Raw genomic sequence first — 12,994 nt, 5'->3', positions numbered from 1 at the left:
ATAACTTGCATTCACAGCGACATTTCTAAATTATGCTAAGGAAACAAATTCATATAAATCCTCATATATAAACAAGAACAAAAAATCATAGAACAAATGAATGGATGAAAGAAAGTATTTTTGTTTAATTTAAAGAACACGTGTAGGTAATGGAGAAAAATAAATTCTAGAAATTAAAAAAAAAAAACTTTACCTCATTCATAAAACAAGAATAAGCCATTAGAGGGACTTCCCTGGTGGTCCAATAGCTAAGACTCTGTGCTCCCAGTGCAGGGGACCAAGGTTTGATCCCTGTTGAGGGAAGTAGATCCCACATCCTGCAACTAACAAGATTCTGCATGTGGCAATGAAGATCCCACATGCCACAACTAAGACCTAATACAGGCAAATAAATAAATAATTTTTAAAAAAGAATAAGCCATTACAAAAAATGCAGACTACTTGGAAATTAAGATCATGAGAGCCAAGACAAAGAAAACAAATCAAGCAGACAATAGCACCTCAGAAGAGCTGAATAATGGAACGAACACGCCTGAAGAACGAACTAGACACAGCTGATTCTCTTGATTAGCCACAGAATATTTCCTTCAAGGTGAGCATTGCAAAGTGTACTTTGGCAGGTCCCTCCAGCCTTCCATGGGCTGGAGGAAGAACCTGGAGCTAGTTAGGAGGAGAAGGGGGCAAGCATCTCACTGCAGGTTCCCAGAGCGTGGGCCTAGAGAGTCCACTCTGAGCCTTCTACATCTACTTCGCCTAGGTTGTACCCTTACCTGGAATGTCCAAGGACTCTCACTTTACTGAGGTCTAGGGACCATCTCCCTCTGGGAAGTTTTCCTTAACTTCTCTACACTGATTTACATTTTCTAGTATATCTGCATTTGACCACAACTAAGTTTAACTCACTGTATTATAATTACCTATTTGTGTTTCTGTCTTCCTCATGCTCTGAGGGATATTTTAACCAGAGGCATCACTTTTATTCAGATACACAGATGTGGATATGTCATTCATTCTCTTAATATATCTTGTATGCCTACCAGAAGAACTAAATGCCTGTTCTAATATCTACAGGAAAACATACAAAAATGGTCCTGTCTACCAAGGCCATAGTCAACCCATCATTAAATATAGGTACCTATTTACCCCAAGTTGGAGCTCTCTAAGTTCAGTTGGGGTGCTATAACATTCTGGAACTTTCTGAATTTCCACCAGGTAATAGTTTATGCAAATGGGCCTCTAAGAATCCAACAACTTGGTCAAAATCTAGGAAGCCTTACTACTTTAACAGTCAGTACATTTTTGTCTCCCCAAAATGGATACACTGTTGGATATTTCACTTGCTGGATGATATTTGAAAGTTATCCAGAGAAAGTCCTAAAAGGTACTTTCACCTTTATACTGCTATTTCTGCTCTTCCTGTATGTTACTCCTCGACCACTGAATTGAAAGTTATGCAACTCTGTCGTGCCAGGACTATAGCAGGATATGAAAGGACATCACAATTAACACTACAGATCATCTACCATCCCAGTCAACTGAAATATTTGTGTCTTGAATAAAACTCATGGAAATGTGAAAAGGGCTTGCACTTTCCAATTCCTCCTGTCCCCTGCCCAAGAGCCAATATATTCTCTATACCATCTGTTGGATTACATGCATCAACAGGAACAAAGCAGAAAATAGAAAATGTACTTGACCTCAAAAGCAGGTCATCTGGATATATCAGAGAAAGGTAAAGAGCTAAGCCTTTGCAGCAACACACAAAAAAGCAATCAGTAAGAATACGAAAACCCTTCCTTCTATCTCAATTTCTCAATAAATCCCACTTTTAATAGAAAGTCATAAGTATTAATCCCATTAATCACATATTTATTTCATTGAGTAGATAAAACTTCTTTTCAGGTTGGGAAGAAAATTCCCTAAATACAGACATTTAAGATCAACTCCCTATAGAGCTAGGAGTTTAGAAGTTGAGATATCCTGAGGAAGTGGGCATGTCATAACCCCCATACACCCAAATTTATATCTCTTTTAAAATTACCCCCCATAAACAAGACAAGAGCAAAAGTAATAAGTTCCACCACAGGTTGGGGGAAGCTAAGGGTTTGCCGCACCTTCAGCAGCTACTATTGTGAGACATGAGAAACAACACATTTTAAAAACGAAACACTATCTTCTCAAAACAATTGTTAATGGTCTTTAGGTAGAAACTCCTTAAAGAAAATTGAGTGTTCCTTCTATTGCCATTAAAAATAAATTCTACTCTTCCAACAAGATGGGGAGGCAGCTGGAACAGGATTCAACATAAACTGAAGAGCACATTAAAAGTATTTCAGAAACTTAGCATTTCCACACAAAGAAAAAAAAGGAAATGATTAAGGGTATTTTCTTTGAAATAATGCCTATATGCAAAATTCACCATCTAGACTTAACCGCTACCTTTTAGAGATATAGTACAGGGATGGGGGCTAACATAGGAAAAAGGTAGAAACAGAAATTGTGCAAAAGCTCAACTGGTTTTTAATAGTCAGAAGCATAGACCTAGAACTCAGGAAGAAATATGTTCTCAACTCTTTTATACTTAGTTCTTATCCTTCTATAAAAGTACATTCAGAGAACAGTCTTGAAGTGGAACTAAAGAACTGAGGGGCAAGGGAGAAGAGAAGGAGAGAGTCAGGGAAGGGTGGCTACTCATTCTGCCCTGAAAAGTCTGACTGCCTGTCTCAGCTTCAGTTCTGAAATCTTCCACACTGACACTGAATGAGACATCAACACAACAGAAAGGATGATATGTTTCAAATATTTATAAAACAACATTTATACATTATATATTCTAATACACAGTGTTTAGCTGCATTAGTTCTCCAAGTAGGGATACCAAGTTAGAAGTTACGGCCTAATTAGCAAGTGGATTAGTGACAAGTATAACCTGCTATATCAAAATTGCTCAGTAGCTACACAGATTGTAGATGATCATTTATGAAAGAAATTCTAATTCAACTGATTAGTGCAGTAAGTGTCAAACAAAGGACAGCAGAATATATGTTGACGTTCCCACATACATGTTTTACAAAGGAGCAACTCTAAACTATAACTATAAAGAGCACATACTATACTAAACCAGTCATCACTTTAGTATCAGAAGCGCTAATAAACACAAGAGCTTTGTTTTTCCACAGAGAACTTTGTCACAGATGGCCCTGTCATTTCCCAGTTGAAAATCTTACATGTCATTAGAAATACTCCAAAGTATTTACAATCTTAATTTAAAGCATTAGAACCCACACAATCAATTAATACATGACAAGTTGGGAGTTTCCACTTACGTAGCTATATTGTTGAAGCTGAGAAACAGACGTTGGAGGCAGGGCAAATTATCCACATCTCTCTAGAAGGAAACAGAAAGCAAAAATCTATCAGCTGAAAGGAAAAAATATATATATATATTATAAAATGTCTTCTTGTTCAGCTGTTGAAATACATAGTCATTGCTAGTTACTGCAACCTTACTAGACCACTGAATGCTACTAGGCATTGAGCTCCATTCTTCTCCACTGCAGATTAAATGGGAGGGTTTTAGTACATCCGCAGAACAAGCTGCACCACTCGCAAGGTAAAAAGCACTGAGGAGAACAGAGGGAGATGCTGCTGCTGCTGCTAGCCTCTTCAAGCATGCTTTTGGGAAAGGAGCCAAAATGCTACTTCAGCCTTTCAACTGTAGCACAAATACAGTATGATCAAACAGTTGTTAAAAATCACTTGGAAAAGGATCTGTTCAAACACTTTAAATTTTAAATTTATGCAATCAGCTTTCCAAACAGTACTGAGAATTTCAGAGCCATTCACCTCACTATTCTCAAACCCACAGAAATGTACCACTCAGTTGCAGATGAATCAATACACTGACAATGCCCCCATAATGCTCAAAGTAGATCATCATCACTGTCAATGAAGGGTACTGGAAGGGCAATTTCCAATCTAAGCAAGAATCCAAGGTTCTTACAATTGGAAATCTATGCTGTTCTGTTTAGGTGCAGCACCCCTGAGCAAAACACTGCTGTTTAAATACAGTTACCATCAGCAAATATTGAAATGTTTTGGCCCAAATGATTTTTTACTAATTTTATTAAAAGACACAAACCTCCTGAAAAGTCTGACATATTCTGGAATATCAGAATCTTAAGAGGAAGCTTAGTAATTACCTAGTCCACAATCTCATTGTTCACATGAGAAAAAGTAAAACGGTTGAGGTTGTGGCAGGGGCAGTGTGGGAGAGGGGTGGAAAGGTGACCAGGAAACATACTGTCACACACACAGAAGCCAAAGTAGGCCAAGATTCCAGTTATCCTGACTTCAGTGCTCTGCTCTGAAGAGCACTTCTAATATTAAATATTAGAAAGTATTAAATAATACTTCTAATATTAAATATTTTTCACTTTTATTATTTATAATAATTTCTAGTTATATCCAACTGAATGATGCTAATATAAAAATGTACATTTTACATAAATTGTGACCAATATTTAAACCCAATCAAAACTTGTCTTACTCTTTCCATTAGTCATCATCTTTCTTCCTCCCCCTCTTTCCTTCCTCCCTTTTAAAACTACCATTTCCAAGACCAAATAAAAATGTAGGCCAATGCATCAAAATTACAGACAAGTTCGGCTTTTCCAAAAAGTCATTTATTTATTTTTAAAAACTTGTTATACAAAGAAAATATAAAAGTGATAGAACTGTGGCAGAGCCACGTCTCATTGATTTTTTAGAGGACATAGGAGCAATGAATCTGGCTGAAGACATTTTCCCATATAGTTTCCAGGGCTGTAATTTCCAAAAGGAAAGGATAGCTGGCTTCCTATCCGGTCTCCGGAAGTTTAGAGTTACAGTCAGATTGAAAGCCTGTCTGAGGAATCTCTTCTCTTAAATTCTTCCTGGAATCTAAGGGAGATATTTCTGGGCATAAGCATTGTTTGCTGACATCTAACTGGGAGAAAACTGAGAAGCAGTAGCCTGAATCTCCTTTGAATCAAGGCATCTTAAAAAAAAAAAGTACATCTGCTTTTTTCTGTGCGATCACTCTCACAAACATGGAGAACGTTCCTAAAACACACTGGGCTTCTCTAAGGAGTAGGCAAGTATAAATCCCACAAAGTGACAGTACAAAAAGGGCAAGGATTCTCTGTATGCCCAAGGAAAGAGGCATTATGACAGGAAGCGGAATGGCTATGGTGGGCACACTAAACCAATTTTCCAGAAAAAGACTAAAACCACTACAAGATTGTACTGAGGCTTGAATACATTGAGCCTAACTGCAGATTTAAGAGAATGCTGGCTATTATGAGATGCAAGCATTTTGAACTGAGAGGAGATAAGAGGAGAAAGAGAAAGTGATCCAGTTCTGAACTTCATATTTTGTTTTATTATGAGGACAATATAAATTGGAGATTGTTTGCTTCATTTAGTTGCAACTGGTTTTTGGAAGGGAAATAAACTAGTGCCATCAATTTTTTAAGAAATAGTCTCCTTTTGGGGCCCCAGCCTACCACCATCAAAGACTACAGACACACAGACACACCTTTCAAGACAGTTTTTCTATTATTAAAATATAAACTCAAATTACATCAGGTTATGAATTGTGAGAAAAGGGTTTTTTAAGTTTATTTGATTATAATGTTTTATATTTATTTTCATTTAAGAAGCAAAATTTTACCAGAAGTTTTTTATCAAATTTTCAAAATTATTAACTCTCATCTGATAGAGGTATAAAAAGTATTCACAAGTTGAAAAATTAAAACTCAGAATTCAACAACATATACCCCAAAATCATTTCAGGAGATAGCCTTTCCAAAACTTTAAAAAGCAAAATAATTACCCACAATCATTGTTGTTGTTCCAAACTTCATTCCTATAAGAAAATTATAACTTTAATTTTTCTAGCAACTCTAAGATATACTCTGTAATGAATTTCTAGCATTATAATAGACAAAAAGAAATATTCTATTTATATCAATTATCTATGCATGAGTTATTTACAGAAGAAAAAAAAAGACTGCTGAAAGTTACCAGAAGATGGTTGCTCTAATATGAGAGTGAACTAAAGATGTAGATACATGAGATCCAGGAAGTCGATTCACTATTGGAGAGAGATAAGAGAAACTCAAGGATGTCATCTCCATAGCAGGCCTAAGGGCAACCAATCTACATTAGAGACAGAGGAAAAGGGCTAGAAAGGGTACCTTCAAAGACAGAAAATGAAACAGAGAGATTACTTGAGATCTTTGCCCACATAGAGAAGAATTTTAGAGTTCTGTTGGGGAGTCTGCAATTAATGGAGAAGTGAGACAGTAATTAACACCAGAGAAAACCAAAGTTTAGTATCATGGTCCAACATTCACTTTGAAAAGCTTATCTTGTTCTGCCAGACAATCCTAACCTGAAAATCTGAAATCTGTTAGTTGCTCAGTTGTGTCTGATTCTTTGCAACCCCATGGACTGTAGCCCACCAGGCTTCTCTGTCCACAGAATTTTCTAGGCAAGAATACTAGAGTGGGTTGCCATTTCCTTCACCAGGGAATCTTCCCAACCCAGGGACTGAACCTGGGTCTCCTGCACGGCATGCAGATTGTTTACCATCCGAGCCACCAGGGGGTAACCTATTATGTCATAAATTCATCAATCTGAAGCCAGTGCACTGAAAGACCCACCTTAAACAAGATCCCCAAGAAATCTCAAAATTACATATTGTGACTTGGTTCTTAAAATATGACTAAGACTGTGTCAAGAAAATGTGCTCTTCCTGTCAGGAAGTAATAATCTCAACTGTTCTTTATCAGCAGATTGTTCTGGTGTTACATTCGGGAAGCCAGCACTCAACAATCTGCATATAATTATTTTGGGATAATGAGAAAAGTTAAAATAAGGGGTTACAGATAATTAAGAAAGCGAAATCCTTATAACGTTAAGAAAATGTCAGCATATTTATTTCACTGTCAAGTGTCAAATCCTCCCAGAAATTCTTTTCTGGAGGTAACTATTTCACAGGCACTGAAACTATTCCAAAGAGGCAATAACATACCTAAGATAAGAAAAAGAAGATGAAATATTTACATACAGGGGAATATTTACAGTTCATATGTTAACCTCTTAATATCAAATTATTATATTTAACAAAACACACTTCTGGGAATCACATTCAAAATATGTTTTGAAGTTAAGACACAAAACCATTTTATAGATTTTTAAAATATATTCTAGAGGGAGAGGGAGAGTGTGGGATGATTTGCGAGAATGGCATTCTAACATGTATACTATCATGTAAGAATCGAATGGCCAGTCTATGTCTGACGCAGGCTACAGCATGCTTGGGGCTGGTGCATGGGGATGACCCAGAGAGATGTTATGGGGAGGGAGGTGGGAGGGGGGTTCACGTTTGGGAACGCATGTAAGAATTAAAGATTTTAAAATTTTAAAAAATATATATATAAATAAAATATATGATTATTAAAAAAAGATATTACAAAGCACCCAAAAAATATATATATATTCTTCAAAAATAGACTTAAGAAATTATTTACTATATGGTTATTGAGAAGAATACAATTCTTTATTTTTCAAGAGAATAATGACCTGCCAATTTAGAAGCATGTTTGTCCTACGCAGCTCAGACGCTGTTTTCCATATTCCTAAACTTCACAAAAGGACTAAATGATTCAGCAATTTGACCCTGTGTAGAAAGAACATCTATTACTGGAGCTATTTTTAGAGCAGCCTCCTGCAGGGGAATAAGGAAGAAGGGTGAAGAGACAGAGGCTTTGGCACACAGCAAAGAGAACAAAGATGACTGTAATAAAATCACAACAGCTCTCGTTTTGTTACCTATTCTGTTACACAAAAAAGTCAGTGTTAAAATATGTAGGGGTAATTATCTTCATTTTGAGAACTAAAACAAAGCACTGAATAAGCTTGAAAAAAAAAAAAACAAAGAAAAAAGTGTTCCTTTTTATAAAAAGGCTTATAAATTCTAAAATTACTTACTATAGCCATCACTGTAATACAGACACATATTATATGAGGAATAATATGTGTAAACCATCATATCAACAACTCGAATCATCTTTTTATATACCATGAAAAAAAGTTAGTTACCTGCCTCTATTATCCAAAAGCAGTAATATCCATACCTACTTTTTACATTTATTTATGACATATTACCTGGCAATTATCAGTCAGTCTAGCTGCAAGCTGCTCTTTCAGTCTGATTTATTTCTATACACTGTTGTAATCCCCTGAAAATAAAAAGGAACTGAAAACCAGACTAATAAGCAGGAAATGACACTCTGACTACAGAGATTTCCAGTCTTTATAATCTAAGAGAGCTAGATATAACCACTATGAGGAGAAATAGAAAAAGCCTCAATTTCGCAATCACAGGCCTTTCTACACTTGAATTTCTAGTTCAAATTTACACCACATACATGATCTAACAAAAAAGAGTTAGATGCTCAGTTGCGTCTGATTATTTGTGATCCCATGGACTGTAGCCCACCAGGGTCCTCTGTCCATGGAATTCTCCATGCAAGAATACTGGAATGGGTAGCCATTAACTTCTCTGGAGATCTTCCAGACAAGGGATCGAATCCAGCTCTCTTGCACTGCAGGTAAATTTTTTACCATTTGAGGCACCAGGGAAACCCAAGACTCCTCATAAAAAATGGTCCCTGCCATTCTTACCCTTACCACTACAGGAAAAACTCACTAGAAAGACATAAACTCAAATCAGACTTTACAGCGTGTGTGTGTGCACGTGTGCACATACATGCACGCACACATGCACGTGCATGCTCAGTCGCTCTGTTGCTCAGTGGTGCCTTAGTCTTTGCAGCCCCATGAACAGTAGACTGCCAGGCTCCTCAGTCCATGGAATTTTCCAGGCAACATATTGGAGTGGGTTGTCATGCCCTACTCCAGGTGACCATTCGAATCCAGGGATCAAACCAGTGTCTCCTGCATCTCCTGTGTTGGCAGGTGGTTCTTTACCACTAGCACTACCTGGGAAGCCCTTACAGCATTCTGACAACTGCAGATGATTAATGAAAAACACTGCTATAAGCAAGAGTAAGCATAAATTTTAGGCAATAAATGTAGAATTACCAAAAAACTAAGGAAATATAATAACTTGATAAAGACTATGAAATAGCTATGTTTAAAATTATTAGATAAATAAAATGAATCAAAACATGAGAAAAAATATGTTACAAAGATATTTGAGTATTTATTTTTTAAAAATCCATGCAGAACTTCTAGAAAGTTCTGGTCATTATTAAAAATTCAGTGGATGGACTGAAATTCAGATTAGACAAAACTAAAGACAAGGTTAGTGAACTGGAAGAAACATTAAAGAAATAAAAATCACACACAAATGTAGCAGAGAAAAGTAAGAATGATGGAAATTTTTTAAGGAACAAAGAATAGAACAAGAAGGCCCATACCATGTCTAGCAGGTGCTGAAGAAGCAGAAAGTGGAAGAGATCAACACTTGAAATATAAAGCCTCAGAATATTCCTGCTCCCATAATTAGTCAAAGAAATGAATCCACAGATTCATAAAACATAGATATTGGGTATGTTAATAAAATTATTATATTTAATCAAATCTAAGATATCATCTGATGATTTTATGTAACACCTGATGAAAATAAACTTATGATTAACCAATATAATATCACTTTGAATTTTTATTTCATTATTACCAAAAAAGTTCTTTTAATTTACTTAACCATATTTTTAAAAACCAAATATCATTTCTTTACACATAAAAATTAGGCAAAATAAAATTTTTAAATTAATGATCTCCCCAAATATCTCCATGCATAAAGCTGGAATAATTAGACAGTACAGTCTTGGCATAATGGTAGACAAATAGATGGAACAGAAGAGAAGGTTCAGAGAAAGACTCATTTGACTATAACTCAATTTTGAAAAAGAAAGCATTTAGATCTTTAATCCATTTTGAGTTTATTTTTGTGTATGGTGTTAGACAGTGATCTAGTTTCATTCTTTTACAAGTGGTTGACCAGTTTTCCCAGCACCACTTGTTAAAGAGATTGTCTTTACTCCATTGTATATTCTTGCCTCCTTTGTCAAAGACAAGGTGTCCATATGTGTGTGGATTTATCTCTGGGCTTTCTATTTTGTTCCATTGATCTATGTGTCTGTCTTTGTGCCAGTACCATACTGTCTTGATGACTGTGGCTTTGTAGTAGAGCCTGAAGTCAGGCAAGTTGATTCCTCCAGTTCCATTCTTCTTTCTCAAGATTGCTTTGGCTATTCGAGGTTTTTTGTATTTCCATACAAATCTTGAAATTATTTGTTCTAGTTCTGTGAAAAATGTGGCTGGTAGCTTGACAGGGATTGCATTGAATTTGTAAATTGCTTTGGGTAGTATACTCATTTTCACTATATTGATTCTTCTGATCCATGAACATGGTATATTTCTCCATCTATTAGTGTCCTCTTTGATTTCTTTCATCAGTGTTTTATAGTTTTCTATATATAGGTCTTTAGTTTCTTTAGGTAGATATATTCCTAAGTATTTTATTCTTTTCGTTGCAATGGTGAATGGTGGGAATGCAAACTAGTACAGTCACTATGGAGAACAGTGTGGAGATTCCTTAAAAATTGCAAATAGAACTACCTTATGACCCAACAATCCCACTGCTGGGCATACACACCGAGGAAACCAGAATTGAAAGAGACACATGTACCCCAATGTTCATCGCAGCACTGGTTATAATAGCCAGGACATGGAAACAACCTAGATGTCCATCAGCAGATGAATGGATAAGAAAGCTGTGGTACATATACACAATGCAGTATTACTCAGCCGTTAAAAAGAATTCATCTGAATCAGTTCTGATGAGATGGATGAAACTGGAGCCAATTATACAGAGTGAAGTAAGCCAGAAAGAAAAACACCAATACAGTATACTAACACATATATATGGAATTTAGGAAAATGGCAATGACGACCCTGTATGCAAGACAGGAAAAAGACACAGCTGTGTATAACGGACTTTTGGACTCAGAGGGAGAGGGAGAGGGTGGGATGACTTGGGAGAATGGGAATTCTAACATGTATACTATCATGTAAGAATTGAATCACCAGTCCATGTCTGACGTAGGGTGTAGCATGTTTGGGGCTGGTGCATGGGGATGACCCAGAGAGATGTTGTGGGGAGGGAGGTGGGAGGGGGGGTCATGTTTGGGAACGCATGTAAGAATTAAAGATTTTAAAATTTAAAAAATAAAAAATAAAATAAAATAAAATAAAGAAAAAGAAAGCAGGTTAATTAAATGGTGGAAAATAAGTCCATTTGAATAATGGTGATGGAGAAAACAGACATTTCTATTTGGGAAAAATGAATCATGACCCCTACATCTCACACCGTGTGTGTGTGCGTGTGTGTGTGTGTGTGTGTGTGTGTGTGTGTGTGTGTAGTCACTCAGTTGCATCCGACTTTCTGTGACCCCATGGACTATAACCCACCAGGCTCTTCTGTCCATGGGATTTCCCAAGCAAGAATACCTGAGTGGGCTGCCATCTCACACCATACACAAAACTTAATTAAAGTGGATCACAGAGGGGTGGTCCTAAGATGATGGAGGAATAGGACGGGGAGACCACTTTCTCCCCCACAAATTCGTCAAAAGAACATTTCAACGCTGAGTAAATTCTACAAAACAACTTCTGAATGCTAGCAGAGAACATCAGGCATCCAGAAAAGCAGGTCATTGTCTTCAAAAACAGTGAACCTCTCTGGGTGTCCCTCAATGTGGAGAAACTTTTCATCTTTAACCTAGATGTTTTATCATCGGTGCTGTATAGATGGAGCAGTCTTGAGGCTACTGTAAAAATAAAACTGAAAACCAGAAACAGGAGGCTTGAGTCCAAATCCTGAGAACATCAGAGAACTCCTGAATTCAGGGAACATTAATTGATAGGAGCTCATCAAACACCTCCATACCTACACTGAAACCAAGCACCACCCAAGGGCCAACAAGTTCCAGAGCAAGACATACCACACAAATTCTCCAGCAACACAGGAACACACCCCTGAGCTTCAATATACAGGCAGCTCAAGTTACTCCAAAACCAGAGACGTCTCATAACTCATTACTGGACACTTCATTGCACTCCAGAGAGAAGAAATCCAGCTCTACCCACCAGAACTCCAACACAAGCTTACCTAACCAAGAAACCTTGACAAGCCACTGATACAACCCCAACCACAGTGAGGAAATTCCATAATAAAGAGAACTCCACAAATTCCCAGAATACAGACAGGCCAGCCCAAACACAGCAATATAACCAAGATGAAGAGACAGAGGAATACCCAGCAGGTAAAGGAACAGGAGAAATGCCCACCAAACCAAACAAAAGAGGAAGAGATAGGGAATCTACCTGAGAAAGAATTCCGAATAATGATAGTGAAAATGATTCAAAATCTTGAAATCAAAATGGAATCACAGATAAATAGCCTGGAGACAAGGATTGAGAAGATGCAAGAAAGGTTTAACAAGGACCTAGATATATAATGAATAATGCAATAAATGAGATCAGAAACACTCTGGAGGCAACAAATAGTAGAATATTGGAGGCAGAAGATAGGATTAGTGAAATAGAAGATAGAATGGTAGAAATAAATGAATCAGAGAGGAAAAAAGAAAAATGAATGAAAAGAAATGAGGACAATCTCAGAGACCTCCAGGACAATATGAAATGCTCCAACATTCGAATTATAGGAGTCCTAGAAGAAGAAGACAAAAAGAAAAACCATGAGAAAATACTTCAGGAGATAATAGTTGAAAACTTCCCTAAAATGGGGGAGGAAATAATCACCCAAGTCCAAGAAACCCAGAGAGTTCCAAACAGGATAAACCCACGGTGAAACACCCCAAGACACATATTAATCAAATTAACAAAGATCAAACAC

General features: G+C 36.8%; 1 protein-coding gene across 4 annotated transcripts in view; it reads right to left on the bottom strand.

Moving 5' to 3' along the window:
* Positions 1-12,994, bottom strand: part of LRRC49 (leucine rich repeat containing 49) — a 154,863-nt gene that overhangs the window by 93,555 nt on the left and 48,314 nt on the right. For 3 of the 4 annotated variants that reach the window (XM_042252119.2, XM_012180868.5, XM_015096846.4), the window contains one exon: positions 3,327-3,388. In XM_042252119.2, coding sequence (XP_042108053.1) covers positions 3,327-3,388 — 62 coding nt within the window. Of the gene's footprint in view, positions 1-3,326; positions 3,389-8,214; positions 8,292-12,994 lie in introns of those variants that run through there. The other variant, XM_042252120.2, reaches the window with a different exon arrangement.

This window comes from Ovis aries, chromosome 7, assembly GCF_016772045.2.
Source record: "Ovis aries strain OAR_USU_Benz2616 breed Rambouillet chromosome 7, ARS-UI_Ramb_v3.0, whole genome shotgun sequence".
NCBI lineage: Eukaryota > Metazoa > Chordata > Mammalia > Artiodactyla > Bovidae > Ovis > Ovis aries.
This window is presented reverse-complemented; position numbering and strand designations above follow the sequence as displayed.